The 18,467-nt window shown below is 42.2% G+C and overlaps 1 protein-coding gene across 2 annotated transcripts in view; it reads right to left on the bottom strand.

Moving 5' to 3' along the window:
- The window catches only part of WTAP (WT1 associated protein), a 28,440-nt gene extending 17,184 nt beyond the window's left edge, over positions 1–11,256 (bottom strand). Inside the window, exons 1-3 of one of the 2 annotated variants that reach the window (XM_055713369.1) lie at positions 11,018–11,256; positions 7,182–7,219; positions 7,032–7,087 (exon numbers count right to left, since the gene is read on the bottom strand). In XM_055713369.1, the coding sequence (XP_055569344.1) occupies positions 7,032–7,087; positions 7,182–7,211 (86 nt within the window). In that variant the 5' untranslated portion in view covers positions 7,212–7,219; positions 11,018–11,256. The remainder of the gene's footprint in view (positions 1–7,031; positions 7,088–7,181; positions 7,220–11,017) is intronic. The other variant, XM_055713370.1, reaches the window with a different exon arrangement.
- Positions 11,257–18,467: the final 7,211 nt, after the last annotated feature.

The following is an 18,467-nucleotide window of genomic DNA, read 5'->3' as shown; positions in this document are numbered from 1 at the left end:
AACAAAGTTCACTGGATGTTTTTGGTTTTTGTTTGGGTTTTGGTTGTTTTTTGTTTTGGTTTTTTTTTTTTTTTTGGGGGGGGGGGTAGGTGGTGGTGTGTTTGTTTTTGAAGAAGTAATTTGCTCCTAACCACGTGTCTTCCCAATGGTGTAATTCTACATGAGACAAATTCATCTAACACCTTACCACTACGGAAGGGGAAGGTTTCTTTTCCCTCCTTCCAACTACCCCTTCTCCCTATCACTTGTTTAATTCTCCCTGTCACCTGTTTAAAGCCACTCAGCATAACTGCTATTTTAACTCCAACCTACACCACTATTCTCAAAACTATAAAATCTAGCTATAGATAATTTTTGACCATTTAGTGAATTCAATCAGCTTGTTAAAAGGTCTAAAAAGCATCAGATATGTAACAGCAAGTGAGATCGCATCACTGAGAAAAGCAAAACTAAGCACAAGATTTCTAGCAGCAACAAAATTTTGCATCTCTTCAGCTGAATGTGAAAACAGCGTGAGTTAACTCCCTTAAGCTCTGCAGAAGAGCCCAGTGTGTTGCTATTTTATGCTTAAACTTACCTCTCTGCTTAAAAAAGAATACTGTTAGAAACAAAAGTTTCACCTTTGACCACTAAAGTTCTGTAAATTCACGAGATTTCAATCCCACAAAACTGAAACAGTCTACTAAATAGCAAACCTGGAAATAACCTAATTTTTTTACATGAAATAATTATATGACATGAAAGAATTGGCCCTCAAATACAGCTGCAGAATTGACTGACTCCCAAGTTAAATCTCGCAGCCTGAAAACAGTCATTCTGTCAAAATCATGACCTATCCTCACCTACAACAACAGGAGCTATACAAAGAGCGAGTGAAACAAAGACCTGAAACACAAGTCGATGTGACAGACCACGGGGGGAGGGGGGGACCAAAAAAAAACAAACCATAGCCCATTGTCATCAAGAACATCAGAGAATACCTCTAAGTCACCTCTCGACAACTATGAATATTTAAGCAAGAACTGAATTTCTGGAAGAGAAAAGCCAAAGCACACTATACCATACCTTGGATTTTTCAAGTCACATGCCTGACAACTCTAGCAGAAACATGACTGTTCAGACATAATGTTTTGTCAAAATCCTGGTGAAGACTGTTGCTGTTCCATCTTCAAGCAAGTTATATTGGGTCTGGCTGAAATGGAGTTAATTTTCGCCACAGCAGCCCTTGTAGTGCTGTGCTTTGTATTTGTAGCACTGTGCTTTGTATTTGTAGCTAGAAAGGTGTTGCCAATACACCATTGTTCTGACTACTGCTGAGCAGTGGGGACATAGCATAAAGGCTGCCTCCCCAGTGTTCCCCCCTTTACCAGCAGGTTGGAAGTGGGCAAGATCTTAGGAAGGGATATAGCCAGGACAGCTGACCCAAAGCTATCAAAGAGACATTCCAATACCATATGATGCCATGCTCAGCAATAAAAGCTAGAAGGGCGGGGGGGGAGGCATTTGTTGCTGTGACATCTGTATTTCAGAGCAACCACTATACACACTGAAGCCTTACTTCCTGGGAAGTAGCTGGACATCACCTGCTGATGTAAAGTAGAGAATAAAACTTTTGTTTTCCTTCTGTTTCTGTGCAAGGCCTTTGCTTTATTAAACAGCCTTTACCTTGACCCACAAGGTTTTTTTCAATCTTATTTTCTCCCCTCCCCATTCTGCTGAGGAAGGGAGTGATAGAGCAGCTTGGTGGGCATCTAGCACCCAGCCAAGGTCAACCCACCACACAAGTTTACAAAATGGTACAGAATAAACTTGTGATCGTGACACTGACATCGTCAGAACTCTTCAACAATCAAGCCATCAGTTTTAAAACTTAAGTTAATGTGGTAGAAAAAGTTTTACTTTCACACACATGCACTGTCTCAATTTTGCTACAACTACAGATCTCAGAAGCAATTTTCTCTTCTAGCAATTGACCTGGTTTTCAGCTCACTTGAGACAAACCAGAAAGCTAGTAACAGAGAAAAAAACCAGTAGCAGCTTAGTTGAAGCAATTAGATTAAAAAAAATGATGGTTAAAACAACAGTCAAATAACCTAAAAGCATCAAAACAAGAAGTGAAATAATGAAGGCTTAGAATCATTCACATTAATGAAGCAGACCATTCTTATACATTACTTCGGCTCAGGAAAATCATCAAGTATACAGGCAGGCCCTCACTGAAAGGGGACTGGCTCCTTTTCAATCAAACTTGCAGTTGTGATTCTTCATCTGACCTGTACACATTTTTGTAGTGATCTCACTAATCCTGAGGACTAACATGTCAAAATATTTACCAAATATAACAATAAAGTTTCACAAGAACATTCATGAAACCAAGTTAAAGAAAAAAACCCTAAGATTTTTCTTTTTTATATATATACACACACACACTTGGACTAGTTTTAGGTATTTTAAGAAGTCTTGTGATGGCCCCGATAATATAGTTTTCGCTTCCGCATCTACTAACTGACTTGACTTTAAACACCTTTTACGATTTCGAAGTTCTTAGGTCTGCTAACTCTTCTTGTTCAGTGCCTTTAATAACGTATTCCTAAACACTCTTTCCAGCTTGCTTCACTATGATCATTTCCCCTTGTTTACAGTAGTAGCACAGGTCATTAACAGAGGGAATTCTATCTTTGAAAAGCTGAAGTTACAAGCTGTAGCTTCTGAAGTTATGCCAAAAGAAAAAGAAAATAAGGAACCACAACAGAATAAAGCATTTAAAAAAAAACCAAAGACACTGAAGACCATTGACAGGGTGGGGTTTTTTTTAGTACTTCAACTCCAGACAATGTTAATTCTTACCTGTTTATTCCTTCTTCTCCATTTACTATACCTATACTGGTAGACAAGACCAGATGATACTATGAACATACAGCACAGGTGTAAAATTCTATTTCTAGGTCTCAAATGACTACATGAATGGTGCATGAGTCTGTAACACCATTCTCTAAATGAACAATTCTCACAGAAAAATCTCGATTTACCTGTACAATTAAAGGGCAGTACTTCTAGATGCAGGACTTTGGTCTGAATCTCCATGCACAACAGTTCTGCTTCTATGCTTTTTCAGTAATATGGACTCTCTCCCAGATGCTGACACGCAAGGCTGAGGTAAGCCTGCACTGCCATTACATGAATCTCACATGCTAAGTTCTCACACAGAGCTTGAAAGAGGTGACAAGGACAGCAGGTTTGGGGAGTGTTGTAATGATGCCTTTGCTCAGTGATGAAATCTCAGCCATGCTATGTTGAAACTATACAGCAGAAGCTGAAGCTAATCTAGCAGTGGATGTAGTATCACCTAGAAATGCCAGCTACCAAGCACAACCCCAGTACAATCCAAGGATTCAGAGCTGCAAGTTAATGAAAAAAAGCAAGTATGATCTGAAGCCTTCATTAGGCCCTACTGCTATGAGGAAACTGTTAGAAAAAGTCAACTCACAGATGTCACTATATGCCACAGAGCAGGTCTTTATTTCCGATCCAGTTAGAAACTTTAACGAAAACTGTATCCAGAAATATTGTAATGCTCTGCATAAAAACACATAACTTCCCAAAAGACATCAGAACGTATTAAAGATCTCTGATAAATTATTAAAGTTTCCATATAAATAGCATTCCTAAAAATTATATGCTTCAAATACTTTCCAGCTAGCTAACTTTACAGGTTCTTCAGGGAAAAGATTTTTGCCCTTACACACATTCTAAAGTTCAATAAAAGAAACATGTTCTAGAAAACCAGTAGTGATGCAATCTCCAGATTCTAATTCTGACAATTTATTTTTTAAAAATATTTGTTACTAGCACATCTTCAACTACAGGAGGAAAGCATTCCCCTCTGGGAAACTTTTTTGCCTTGAAGATGATATATCCCTTCTACAGGGTTTCAATTACACATAATACCTGCATTAAACTCTTTTTCAACATGCATACATAAAACAACACTTACACTGATGTAGAAACCCAGTTTTCAGTTAAACTATTTAAGAATTTGCACATACTTCTTTAAATAAACCAATGATTTCTAGGAACTCACTGGCCAGACATTGTCTGAAGCCTTTCTTCCCAAGATCCAAGAAAGAGTTCGTCTCTTCCCACATGCAATGTTAAGAGATGCATTGGTTTAAGCAAATATGAGAGCTGCCTTGACCTCCTTGTCCCATATTGCCCCTTCCAGTACATCTGTAGCAGACTCCAGCAGCTCATCAGTGAACTTGAGTGAAAAAAAAAGACAAAGGGTAAAAGCCAGGTTTTTTTCTCTAGTAAGTTTGGTTTCCACTCAATATTGGCTTCTTGATCTGTTTAGTAGTTCACGACAGTAATCTGATGGCTAAACACTGAAAATCTGAAGAGCTTTACAAAAGTGTTACTTGGAAAGGCACTAAAGAACAGAGCTGTACACAGAACTAGGAAGACAGTCCTGAATCACAATTACATTCAACGGGTTCCTTACAGTCTCACAAGAACTGGAAGGTAAGCGAGATCATTATGTAAGTCAGTTAATTCCCTTCGTTCTCTGAAAATACTAAGCAGACTTCAAGACTCCATGGCTTCAAAATACCTCTATACATACCACTATTTTTCTTGGACCACTCATTTTTTATGCTAAGCTTTGGGGTTCACTTTTTCCAAGAATAAATAAGCACTTAAGAGAGTAGGGCACACACGGCATTGCACCTAAGCCATTCCAAAAGCAACTGAGGGTAAGTCCATGTAGTTTGAAGTCCAGCAACAGCAGTGTATTTCCTCAGAACTGCTTGTGCCAATCGAGGTGCTTCAGTTTTACAGACTAACCATTAGGCTAAATGATCAGGCAGCACTGATCAGATTTTTAGCTATGATCCACAGAACGCTTTGTTATCATGTTCCTGGCTCTTTCTTCACAGAAGCTCCTACACAGTCAAGCTAAGTAGCTACTGCATTAAAGTAAGGAGGGAAAAGATGAAGGAAATGAGTCCACAGCAACCTGTAATGACACAAGCAGAAATTCCCAAAAGGCTGGACTGCAAGGCTTCTTGTTGATCCTGCTCACATTTACTTAACAGAAATTAAAAGTAAGCAAACTTAAATTAGGTACTTCATGGAAAAGAACAGTGAAATTGGGACTCATGGCACAGGAACTGACAAGAAAGAATTAGTATTTTCTACAGATGTATTTTATCCATGCAATTGTACAGTGATGATTATGTATTACTTAAAACATCAAACGCAGATGACACGCTCCTATCTTAAGAAGAATTTGCCTCACCAATGCATGAACCAAAAAAAAATATGCATTCCAAATCTTAAGACAACCTGGCAGCAGTGAACACATGCTTTTCTATGGCTGGAAGTAATACAGATGTTTTTGATTCAAGTATGATACACATACAATAGTGTTATATTTTATTCCAACCTACAAATGAACCAGCTGTTAGTATAGTAATTGCTAGTTTTACATGAAATCACAATTAAAGGTGGACTTACTATAAATTCATTAAATATGCACCCCATTCAAACAAAAAAGTGTTTGTAAGGCTGCACACAAATAAAGTGGACATAGCCAAATCGTCATTTAACTTTCCACTTCTGGGTATAACGGACAGTTACTCTCCTTCAATCCATTCAAGTGGCCTCTGAGAGCAGAAGTTGCTTTGTCTACATTAAAAAGATGATTCAACAGCAACACAGCTGTCATTAGCAAATTCCCTCCTTTATCTTCATTAACACAATTTAGCTGCTGACACACTTTACCTCCTTGGGTGTATTCTATCACATTTTCACTTGAATATATGCTAAAAACTTATCTCTTCTATGGTAGCAACTGATCACAGTTGGAAGCCATTTTTTGTTCCAAGTGGCACAAAAATCTATGTTTTAGTACTTTGACAGGAATTTTATAGCTGGAAGTAAGGGCATAGCTTTACAGACTTAGTAGTTTACTCCTCCCAGGCATAAACTTCAGTATGGAAACTTCTATAAAAAGCTTCACAAGGCCTAAACCACTTAACACCAAAAACTTATTTTTTCCTCTGTTTAAATACATTCTCCTTTACTACCCAAAAGACTAGATACTCAGAGGAAGCCAGAAACCAGTTTTAAACATGGAACCAAACTATGTTGACTGCCCAGAAAGAACTGTCACACCAGGAGTACCTGGCAGGATAGTCTGCCCAGAAGAGGGAGCAGCTGATCATATATGTTAAGTGCTGCACTTTCATCCTGATGTTACCACACAATTTAGTCTTGGTTCTATTAAAAAGCAGTGTCTGACTTGACAGACCCTAATAATACGCATAACTTACAGCATACAAAAATTCAGGAGTTAAAGTTTACCAAAATGCAAACACTAGCAGCAGATAAACACAAGACCCACAGATACTTAGTTAGCCTCTTGTTTACAAATCAGGATTTTCAGGTATACAGAGACAAGCGGCTTAGGTCAGTTTCTTTAAGCAGGTGGTCTGCGCAACAGGATTGCAAGACTGCCTATTCTCTGTTCCATGGTGACACTTAGCTTGCTAAGAAGTGAAAAACATGGCCAGGCTCTTTTTTATGCAAGTTTCAGGTGATGAAAACTTCATTATAACATTTTACTGTTAATACCTCAATGCACTGAGAAAACAACTGTGCAGACTAAGAAAACCTATAACTTATTGTAGGAGTAAGGAGTTTACTTTTTTCTGATGCTTAAAAATAACATGCTACCTAGCAAGGAATGTAAGCAACCGTATCTTCTGAAGTTACAAGTGAAGAAAAAACACTCCTGCTCATGTATTACAAAACACTGTTCACAGTTTTGTCTCTTTGGAAAACCTGTTTCCCCCCAAACTATATGTAAAAATATTTGAGACAAGATGAGAGCTTTATAGAAAAGATGCATCACAAAAAAAGTAAAATACTTTTTCAGAGCAAGGACGCTCAAAACAATGGAAGAGGGAGGTCATGCATCTTCCACTGGAAGTTCACTAAAACACTGAGATGGAAAAACAGCTTTTTTACTTTACCTTAGGATAAGCTCGTCCCTAGGTAAAACCTTAAAATCTGCTTCACTAAGGCGAACCTATGGAGCAAAAGGAAAAGCACAACTTACCAAGCTGTCATGACTACTTGGTCGGGGGAGGGGGTGGTAAAGTTACAAGTAGTTTTAAACATACCTTCTTTGGGAGAGGTTCTTCATTCGTCATTGTGAACTCTGAAGAGGGAGGAAAAAAAAGAACAGGAGTTTTATTTAGTGCATCTACTAGTGTACAGGAAATACTGGACAATTCAGAAGCTTGTACTTCAAGTCTTTTTTATTTGCAATATTGGACCAAAATACTGGTTCCACACAGTGCAGAGCCAGAGTACAAAACAACATATGACAAGTTTACTGCTGTAATCTACATACAAAGGCAGATTATTTTTTCCTGAAAGTTAACCAAAACTTTTAGATGTCTAAAAAGCCTGTCAGTAATCTATTCTTCCTATTTAACTAAGCAAAACCACACAACTTTGTCCATTTATGTTTAGATCAAACTGACGTTCTTATGTATCTAAATCTATTTAACGTTGTATTTTACGAGGTAGAGAATCAGAGTCTGAGAAAAGCAATTTATACTACTACAGTATATCTTTGGCATAAAAGTAAAACATTTGTGAACATTACCACTAATGTTTGGGTTATGTTCAAAATAGTATGTTCTTCCTGTTTAGCAGATACTTAAAAGAAAGTGCTTGGAAGTATTAAGCAGTTATTTTAAAACCCTTGTAAATATTTTTAGGAAAAGATGTCAAACAAATGGCTTGAATACACTGTGAAATTCAGTTCCTCTTGTGTGCGTGCAGTGTAATAGGACTGCGTTGTGCTAGGTTAAGTATTCACACTTACTTGAGTTACAGGACATGCTTCACTACCTCAAAAGGATAATACACAGTATTTTCTCAAAAATATCAAGTTCACAAAAATTATAAGCATGTAAGCAATAATGAATGCAAGGTTTTCTACAGGTATGCACCTTTGCCTTACGCTTTCCAACAGAAAAGTTGCATGTAATACTAAGATTCTACAAGCTTGTAAAGCTGCTGTGATGCATGTATACCATGTGTCAACCAGTTATGAACACCTGGCTTTGCAAAAACAGTTATCTTAAGTAGCTAAAATAGTCTAAGTCTTTTTGAGAAAACAGAATATGTTATTTTCACAATGACACCCAACAAACTAACTTTTCCAAATCTTAAGACATTTGTCAATAAGACAAACAAATACACACCAAATTAAGCACAGGCCTTTTCAACCTACACTAACCACTGACAATACACAGCACTTTACCAAGCAAGGCCTTGTAATAAAAAACACCCCAAAACAACACCCCTTAAAAAAAAAACCACACTAAAAAACCCCACACCAAGTGCAGTACACAGATGAAAACTTCTAAGCCCTTCATAAAATATAAACTGACATTAGAACCCACAGAATAGTTTCCAAAAACATTAAGTAGAAGCATCTCACTGATGAATAGCTGCTCCTGTTCTTAGTCTTAGTAACAAACACGCACTTAAGTGCTTCCCCAGCCTAGGAAGTCCTCCCACATCCTCCACCTTCACCCTCACACACCAGAAGTTACTCAAGTATTTTGCTTGAGCTTCTGGATGCAGCTCCTTATTATGAGACTTTTACCAAAACCATACCTTAAATATTTTCAAGCGTTAAGAGGCTATCAATACAAACTGCTGGTGCCCAACTCAGTCACCCAAAATAACTTGATCACAGGGGGAATGCTTGTGAATACTGTGTTTAGGTTGCCTACTTCTCCTGCTATAGTTTTCCTAAATACTTTTATAATCTTCTAAACTCCTTTATCATTTCAAAGTAATCTTGAAGATCTTAGCAAGCTTTAAGTCCTTGACAGAGAGAAACATGCTTTTGAGATGTCCTCAAAACTACAGCTAACAGCTATTAACCTGTGCATTAATCTCGTGCAGATGATGTCAAGTCATTATTTTGCTTCTCAGAAAGGTACCAGAAGCATACAAATAGCAAAAAAGGTGAGTTTCCCCAAAGACTTGCCTTGTGAACCCTGCAGCAGCATACCACTACTACAAGCACTTGATTGCTGCCACAGTCACGACAAAGAAACCAAAAGCTGATGCTCCATCTAAGGGTATCCTCTTATCTCCAGACCTCACACCAGGTTTAAGCACCCAGTTCTCTACTGCAGCACCAGAGCTGGCTTCTCTAACAGCTACACCCAGCACACCAGCATTTACAAAGCCATCTCTTGCTTTCAGACAACAGCACGAAAGTCCAAAAGACTGAGGTTACAGGCCACTGTGCTACAGAAGCTACTGTCTTACTACCACCTATTATCAGTTGTAGTGATAGAAACACACATTTAAAAAAAAAAACATACACACTAGCTAAAAATATTCTACAAGTTACTTTGGAAAAGACAGGCTGATGACTTCTACAGATAAACACTCTCACTCATTTCTGTTCGCATTAAGTTCATTCACCTCACTACTCCCATGCAACAGCTTTTTTAACATCTAACAATTTCAACAAATGCTTAGAAATTTATGACCACTATGTATTTCCACCACTGCGCTCAGTGTTTTTCAGAAACATTAAGAGCATCAGGCTAACTACATCAGTTGTCACAATGATTTGCCTTAGCTCTATGTTCATCAAGAGATGAATCTGTATGCTACAGACAATAACACTACAACTGAAATGTTCATTCTTGGCACTTTATACAGTAACTTTTCAAGTACTGTACATCAAGAGGTGCTTTGCATCACTTGGCTCTACTCTAAAAAAAGAGGATCTCTCCTACTACACAGATCAGAAGTATTTTGCAACAACATGAAGTACTATTTTATGCAGAAAAAAAATCAACAGAAACAGCATTCCTGTATAACTGACTGGAACTAACATTTATATGCAATTTATATGATTAACAGCTTAATTGTACTATCTTAACTAAGCACTTTCATGATTTGGGGGAAAACTATGACTCCTGAACGCCAGTCCTTCATATCTGCTCCTGGCAACGAGCAATATAGAAATCCATACTTAAAGTAACATAGTCATGAGCACAGGAAGAATTTTTATGTAATCGCATCATGTTTTAGGCTTTCATGGCACTTTCAACACGAAGAGAGGTGAAAACGGGAAAGTGCGTTTTAATTTCGGGGACTCCAGTAGCCTGTACACCTTTTACTACAATGTTTAGAAAACGTGGGATTTCAGGATTACAAAAACCCTAGGATACAAAGTAATTAAATAACACCACGGATGCTGCTTTACTAGTTACGCTTAAAGTAACTGCCAGTTAGTTATTTTAACGATATGAAAAAGAGTTCCGTGAAGAAAACCCCGTCACAGACACCATGCTCCCGAAACATGAAAAAAAAAAGCTTCAAAACACCACTCCTGACCGGGCAGACCGCACGCTCGCCTCAGGCACGGCGCTCTGGGCCCCCCGCACACGGCGAGGCCCCCCCGCAGCCCCGCCCCCTGCGCGGAGACCCCGCCGGCGGCGGGCCAGGCGCAGCTGCAGCCGCTGACCAGCCGGCTCGCCGCAGGCGTTTGACAGACCCTGCTGCCGCCCCACCACCACCCCCCGCCCTCCTCAAGCCCAGGCACTGCCCGCCCAGGCGGGCCGCCCTCGCTCGGCTTCAACGAGGAATGAGAGAAACGCGTCTCCCGCGCCAGGGGGAGGCGGCGGCCGCCGTGCCCAGGCGTGGCGGCTGCCGAAGGCGAGGAGGAGGATCCCAGCCCAGCAGCCGGGCCGGGCTCGGGGCCTCGCACAAAATGGCTCTAAGTGCTTCCGCTCCTCCCCCCGCTGAGCCGAGGGATAAAGCCGCCACCGGGGTTTGGCGCCCCAGGGCCGCCAGCTGCCCGGTCCCTCCCGCGGGCCCCGCCGCCTCCCGCGCAGGAGAGGGCGGCGGTGCCGGGGGAGGCGGGCGGGGGGGCTCGGTGGCGGGGAGGAGCGCTCGCGCGGCCACTCACCTCCCGCCCGCGGTGCGGAGGCCTCGCTCTCCCAGCACGCTAGTTGCCTGGGCCGCGCCCGTCACATCGAGGGCGAAACGCCGCCACCTCTCGCGCCTGCCGCCACCTCTGCGCCCGCGACCAGCTCTACGGGGACCGCCGCTCCGGAGCCGGGGTCGCCACCGCGTCCCCCCGCCCGGGCTCCCTCGCGCGCTGCTCCCGCCCGCTCTTTATTTGCGGATTCTCTGCGCTACAAAATGGCGCCCAAGGAGGAAATGAGCGCCCGGCCGCCCCGCCCTCGCCCCGCCCCTCACGCTCGGGGCGGGGGGCTGCGCGCGCAGCCAGCGCGGGGCGGCGGGAGCCTCCGCAGCGCCGCGCGGAACGGGGAGCCCGGCAGCGGGCGGGGTGGCCTTAGCTCTGGCCCCGGCTCCGGCCCGCTTGTGGGGCCGCCTCTGGGGACACCGGCCCCGACCCGCCGGAAGGCGGTGCCGGGGCGCTCCCGCCGTGCTGAGGCGGCCGTTTCCTTGGGTTATTCGAACGCTGATTTAAAGCCTGTCAGTTAGGCAGGCCGCGGGCAGCGAGACGCGGGGCATGCCGGGGCGGGCGGAGGGATACGGGCGCAGCGCGGCCTCCTGCCGGCGGGCGGCGCCGCTGCTGCCGAGCGGGGCCGGGCCTGCGCGCCCCGCGAGGGCGGCCGGCGGGGAGCGGGGGGGGGAGCAAGCGGCTTGGCGCCTTTTGGCAAGCTGAGGGGAAAGATGGCGTCTTTGGGAAGGAAAACGGCGCGTAGTGGTTAATAACGTGCAAGATGGGCGCCGAGTTCTGGGTGTGACGTGCAGGGCTTTCTGCCCGTCCGCCGGGCCGGGGCAGGCACCTTCCCGGCGGGGTGAAGCGAGCTCAGCCGGGTCGGTGCGAGTCAGCGACGTTAATCGACAGTGAATGAAAAGGGAGTTAAATTCTGGCTGCTTCCAAAGAAATCAGACTTCTTTTGCAGCATCTGGGAATCATAAAGCATACTGTTTGCCTTTACCTTGCAGCACTGAGCTGTAACTTCAAAACCAATTTTTTCTGTCCTACTATCCATGAGTTCTCAAGCAATGCTATTAGCACAAGTAAATACTTTCCCCTCGTGCCAGCATGGTCATAAAACTTCTGTAGGCTAAGTCAGTCCTGTCAGCTGGGTTGCACAGGTGTAACTGATTGTCACTCACTACATCAGTGTTGAAGATACTCCAGAAATCTCTTGATGACTTACTGGTAGCAGAAAGAATATAGTTGCTACAGAACAGATTCTGATGTACGTCTCCCCATATCCATCCGTATATATATATATGAATACAAAGATTCATCAGTGAGAACTTGAAATTTCATTTTGAAACCCATGCCACGCTACAACTTATTGACATAGTTACCCAAAAGTGGGTAAGGATCATGTTATTACTGACCACAAGGACAGAAGGCTTTCATTAAATCTTTCTAAGTCTTAGCTCATTTTTAAACTGAAAAAGATGCTGCTGCAATTATTGTTTGGGGTTTCCTGCTCTGCTCCTGCCTCTGATTTCCTCCGCAAATACCCTGCAGGTATTTTTTAGAAGTCTTGAAGATCCTAATTAACAGATGAAGCCATCACAGGATGGGGCAGCATGGAAGAGGCACTGAAATACCGGAGTTGATCTTCAATATGAACACTAATGTAGAAAATTGACTCAATTTCCCAGTATGCAAATGTAAACATCACAACAGCAAAAATGCAGATAAGCCAAGGCAGACAAGAAACTGAAACTTTTTCCCTATAGAAGAGATGCAGAGATAGACTCAGAGTTGCTTCTATTCTGTGTATTGCTATTCTGTATATAAATTACCTAACATTTTCTGTATATCGGTGGCAATGGAAATACAAGATCTCCTAGTATTTGCTTGGAGTTTGGCTATTTTTTGCTATGTTCAGAAACCATGCCTCGCTTGTGTCTCTTTCAAAGTACAGATGAAGGTCTAGCTCAGATGCACTGTAAGGTGTGGGACCGTAAACCTTCCACCAGTGCCTGTTGTTTGTGTTCATGACTGTGTAGAAAACAGCCTTGCATTTTTTACCCCTTTCAGCACTTAGTTATTTTAAATGTATCTTTACAAGTGTAGATTACGTTTGTGGGAAACGTGCTAGCTGAGCAAGAGGCAAGCAGCCGGAGACATCTAGAGATAAGTGGAACCAGTCTGAAGAGCTTTATATTCTGGCCTGCTTTCCTTCTGTCCATTCAAATTAACGTGTGTATTATCAGGCTACTTTTTTGTTTGAGAAAGTAAGAGCAGCAATTTGTTAACTAACCTGGTACCTTTGGGAAGAGGATATTTAACTGAAATAGTCTTTTATTCTGTTTGCACATTACCTAACTCAGTGAGAACTAACATGGGACTTTCTGGTGACACTGGAATAAACGTGTTGACACCTGCATTGGGTTGTGTTTACAGTGTGATAACTGGAGTAAATTTTCAAATAAGAGTTGCTAGCACAAGCACCAGCAGCATCATTTGTCCTCAGATGAGAGGGCACTTAACTGTCTGTCTGAGCACCAAAAAAAAAAAGCAAAATCCATACATTTGTTCATCAATAATGGTAAGATGAGGTGGGAAACATTATGAATGCACGGGCAGGACAGCTTGATGTAATTAAACACAAGAAATAAGTATGTTTAAGGCAAAATTAATCACAGCACTTTCATGAAGCATATTGTGTTGGTAGGTCTCCTGTTGGTTTAAGAAGTCATCAATTGCTGCAGACTCTCCTCTACGTTTGGCTTTAACCGGAAAGTAGATTATAGAATGAGCAAGGTGGCACTGGGGGAAAAACAGTTCTCCCGTTTGTTTTAAATCTGTTTCACATTGCCTCCCGGATTTAGGTTCCTTGACGGACAGTATGTCATTCATTAACTTAATTATCCATTAACTGGAAGGCTTGTAATTGTTTTTACCTGCTCGGTACTGGGTTTCTTCAGACGGGCGCCAGCTGGGACAACGCGAACACTGAGAGGCTTGGAACCTCGGAGGGGTGCTGTCTGTCCCCGTTTTGTTTGGCTCCTCTTTCCGTTCGCCGTCTATCGCGCCTTCGTGTCCCTCCCGTGTCCGTGTCCCCCCCACCCCGGCGTGGCGTGGCGGCCGCGGGGGGGCGCTGCGGAGTGTCGGCGGGCGCCGCTCCCAGCCTGGGGGGCGGGCGGGGCGCCCGTGCTGGCGCGAAAGGCGCGTAGCGCGGTACCCCGGGGGTCGGGGCGCTGGGGAACGGGCAGTAAGTGGGGTAAAGCACTGTTTGGAGGCGGGGGAGTCTGCAGGACTGTTACGTAGGTTTCTTCGCGTTTTAAAGTACCTTGAAATACCGGGGCCTGCGGGCGGGCTGGCTCCCGCAGCGGTTGCCCTTGCGGGGGGCAGGCAGAGCGCGGCGAGGGCGCTGGGGCACCGCGGGGGGGCGCTGCGCTGTGGCGGGAGGGAGGCGGAAGGGCCTGGCAGGTAGCTGCCGGGTGAATGCCGCGGTAACGGAAAGACCCAGCCTGGCATCTGTGAACTCTCCCTCAGAATGCTGAGCTGTAAGCTCAATGCTTGTTTTATACCTGATAAGGTGTTTTTTATGGGTCTTTAGTGGAATTGTCACACACCTTTCTACCATTTTTAAAGCGCAATATAGTTAAACATCTTCAGAAGGCTCTTACAAGGACTTATCTTTTGATTACCAGTGATTTTTTTACAATTTAGTAGATAAGTAAGACTCCACAAAAGCATATAAAATCAGCAGTATGGTAACACAGAGCTCTGCAGAGCCAGTGTGGTTTGCAACTGGTTGTCTCCAAGATAGCAGCAGCTGCGGTGCCTGCACACACCCGTGAGGTGGGGAGTGCAACGAAGCAGAAGCGGTCAGGACTGTTGTTCCTGTTAGGGGCTGACCACACCAGTGAGTAAACTCCAGAGCTTCTCCTAAAGACATTCCTTGACTGATAATCAGTCAAGATACCATTACAGCTTCAGCTAAAAACAGTTTTAGGATGCTTGGTAAATACTGCAAGCTTGCATTTGAAGTACAGGTATGCATATAGTTGCAAAGGTTATAAACCCAGGTTTTTATTGTACCTTTTCTTTTTTTAAGCCCCAGAAAGGCTGTGGTTTTACTGTACCTTTTCGTTTTTTAAGCCCTAGAAAGGCCGTGGTGGTTTTAATAATGTGAAAATTTTTCTGTCTGAGGGGAAGACAGCATTTTTTTATTAAACACTGATTAGATTATGGGCTGTCCCTGACAAAAATAGATTCAAGGAAAACACAGATTGCTTTTAACACAGCCAAGAACATTTTTTGCCTATCATGAACTTGTTTGCCAAGGACTCAATCAGTCAGGTTGGAGTTTGAGGTTGAGGAATTTTAGAAAACATCAGTCTCATCCTCACTGGGAAACAAGTTTGTTCTTTGAGATATACCTTATGTGCTGGACCTACCCGTAGATAACTGAGTGTCAGACCACTGGTAAGAAAACCTGGAAAAAGAATTAATTGTCTTTCTAGATGTGAGAAAGGGCCTTAAGGTCCTAAAGGTACTTTGCAAGCCTGAGTGCCCTGTATATCCTGGCACTATGTCACAGTACATGGAGAAAGGGAAAGGCTTCCTCAGATCTTTCCCAAGTGAAAAAGGCTCTGGTTTTCAGGAAATTAAGTTTGCTGTCAAGCTTCATTATTTTGATAGCTGATGAATTTTTATTATTTTTTTTAAGGAGAGAAAAAAAAGGATAACTTTGCTGTTGCTTTCTCAAAGAGCAAAAAGCTGGCTTTTTGCTTAGACCAGCCAAAGAACAATTTGTATTCTCTATGAGGAAGAGAAGTAATATCAGACACAGACAAAGCATAGAAGTCTTGTATCTAAAAGGTGAATGCCTCTTAAATGGCTTCAGATGAGAACTATGGGCCCCAAAAGTATCAGAAGATTATGAGGTGTCTTGCGCGATTACTGTGGCAAGGTTTGACTCCTGTCTTTGAAGGCGCTGTTTTTAATGGACACTGCTGCAAAAGTAGTTAGGTGTGTTCCCTGCTGCTGGCAAAGAATAAAAGCCAGAAGAGAAATAACAAAACCCAGGATACTCGTATCACTACTAGTAACAAAGTCCCAAATCTTTGTCAATTATTTGACATTAAATTTATGTATTATAAGTATCCTATCCCACAGCAAAGGGCCAGTTCCATAAAATATGAAGATGGAATGCTTCTACTGTGAATTTATGTTTTGATCATTGGGACACACTGGCATTTGTTTATTTCATTGCTGTGAGTGTTCCCTCACAGGTGCAGATCAGCTGAACACCAATGAGGACGTGAGTAACAGCATATCTGCCTGAGTGACCCGAGGAGCACATCGGTTTTTTCTGGCTGTGCAATATGGAATGATGGCAATGTCAGCAGGGAAGGGGAGGAATCCCATGTGCATGTTTTTCTCTAAGGATCCCAACAAAGCAGATATTAGAACCATTATTTGTGTATAAGATTTTAAATACTAGAGGATTTCCTAGTACAGGAAAATTGTAAAACTGTGTTGGTTTTTTTAATTATAGTATGATTTTGTATCAAGTTTTATGAATCTGAAGTAATTGTAGTATTTTTTTTTTTTTTGCCTGTAAAAGGCGCAGCTTAGTATTTGTCAAACTCACATCCCCAACAAAAGTATTCTTGTAAATACTCACTGACCAAGTGTCAGACTTATTTTGGTAGCAACACTTATCTCAGTGAAGACTGAATTTAGAAAAGCTTTTTTAGCAAAACAGTAAATGAGTGAATAGTGAAATGCTCTAAATTTTAGCCTATTTCTAATAAAACTGAGCCACCATTACCAAATGAAAATGCCAAAATCCTTGCACTTTAAGTATTTCATATAATGCAGAAGTCCATTTCATTATGTTCATAGAAAGGTAATAAACAAACCTTGGGCAACATAGCCTTACTCTTTTACTGACAGCAAGTAAGCTTTCTGTCCTGAAGTGACGTCCTCATTTTTACTGACTTCATTTCCCAGAGCTTACATTTCCAAGAAATGTTAAGATGTACCAGCACAGGGCAGTAGTTTGCTGTTGAGTATTATGCTGCTCATTAACTACACTGAATTTAAGAACACAGCTGCCTAGTTAAGTTTAATAGTTTTTTTTTTCCTACATTTAACTAACTTAACTTTGATCTGTACCATACGTGTTTCATAATTATTTGCCTTTGTGCAATTGCTATGTTATTTTGTTCCTTTACGTGTCCCTTTTATCCATTTGGATCTCAATCCTGGACACCATCCAAGCAGAGTTAAATAGGGTACTGCAAGTCTGATAAAGATACCAAGATGAAACTCATTCACCTCTGTGTTTTAGGGTAGCCCAACATTGCAGCTTGGTCTGTCACTCGTGTTGAGTTGCAAAACCATCCTGCTGTTTGGGGCTGAGAGCAAAGGTGCAGCAGGTCAGCTCGTGGGGGCGGGCTGGCCTGAAGTCCCTAAGGCTGCTTCACAGTCAGTCTTTCTGTCTGTTACTGGGTTAAAGGTGAATTGTGCGGAAGGAAGGGGCTGAACTATTCAGTATTTATGATTATATTTGTAAAGTTTTAAATACAAGGGAATCCTGTCTGTAAGGCTTACTTCAGGTGTATTGTTGGTTTTGGACTTTGCACACCTGCTAACATTAACCTTAATCTGTGCTCATCCTACGTTACTGATTTTGTATTTGCATTGATGACCTTAATTGTCATCAGTCAAATATTACATTAAAAATCATGTCTTGGTATATGGTACAGTTGTTAAACTAGGTGACTTGGTGCTGCTTTCATACATCCCCATTACTCATTCTCGACTGATTTTTTAAAAGGTGAAGGGACTACATTCACTTATGTAGTGTTACTCAGGAACTGAACAATATTTTTCTAAATCAATCACTCTGTATTGCTTACAATCATATATTCCTGAGTTTTCCTTATATAGTAGAGCTACTAATTACTGATGAGTCTTTTGAAAAGACACCAATCATGTTTTTCCCATCCAGATTTAATCTGAGGGGTTTTTTTAGTGTTGTCAGCTGCCCTGAGTGCATAGCATCATTAAAGAAAAGCTGTCACCCATGCCTGTTGCCAATTAATGCATCCTTAGGGGGCTGGTAGATGGGTTCACTAAAGCATTTGGCTGTCCATGGGATTTTTGTCTGAGAGATTTCCTTTGCTGAAGACACCTGGGGGGATTCATCTCTTGCTAAAAGCTTAGAAGCCCCAAAGTAACTGAGGAAATCTTTTGATACATAGTTCCTTCATTTGGCTGCATTCTTTGGTCAGACTGCAATATCTGAAAGGAGAAATGTGTTTTGAGTGTTGGGAGTTATGCTGACCAGAGTGGTTTAACAGTGTTACTTGTGAAATTTTGGTGGTGGTTGGTTGGGTTTTTTCCCCCTGTGTAGTAACGCTGTAGCTTTTTACATTGTAAAAGCAAGAAT

The sequence above is a fragment of the Falco cherrug genome, chromosome 6, assembly GCF_023634085.1.
Source record: "Falco cherrug isolate bFalChe1 chromosome 6, bFalChe1.pri, whole genome shotgun sequence".
In the NCBI taxonomy this organism is placed as follows: domain Eukaryota; kingdom Metazoa; phylum Chordata; class Aves; order Falconiformes; family Falconidae; genus Falco; species Falco cherrug.
The sequence above is the reverse complement of the archived record's forward strand: the minus strand, read 5'-3'. Positions and strand labels throughout refer to the sequence as shown.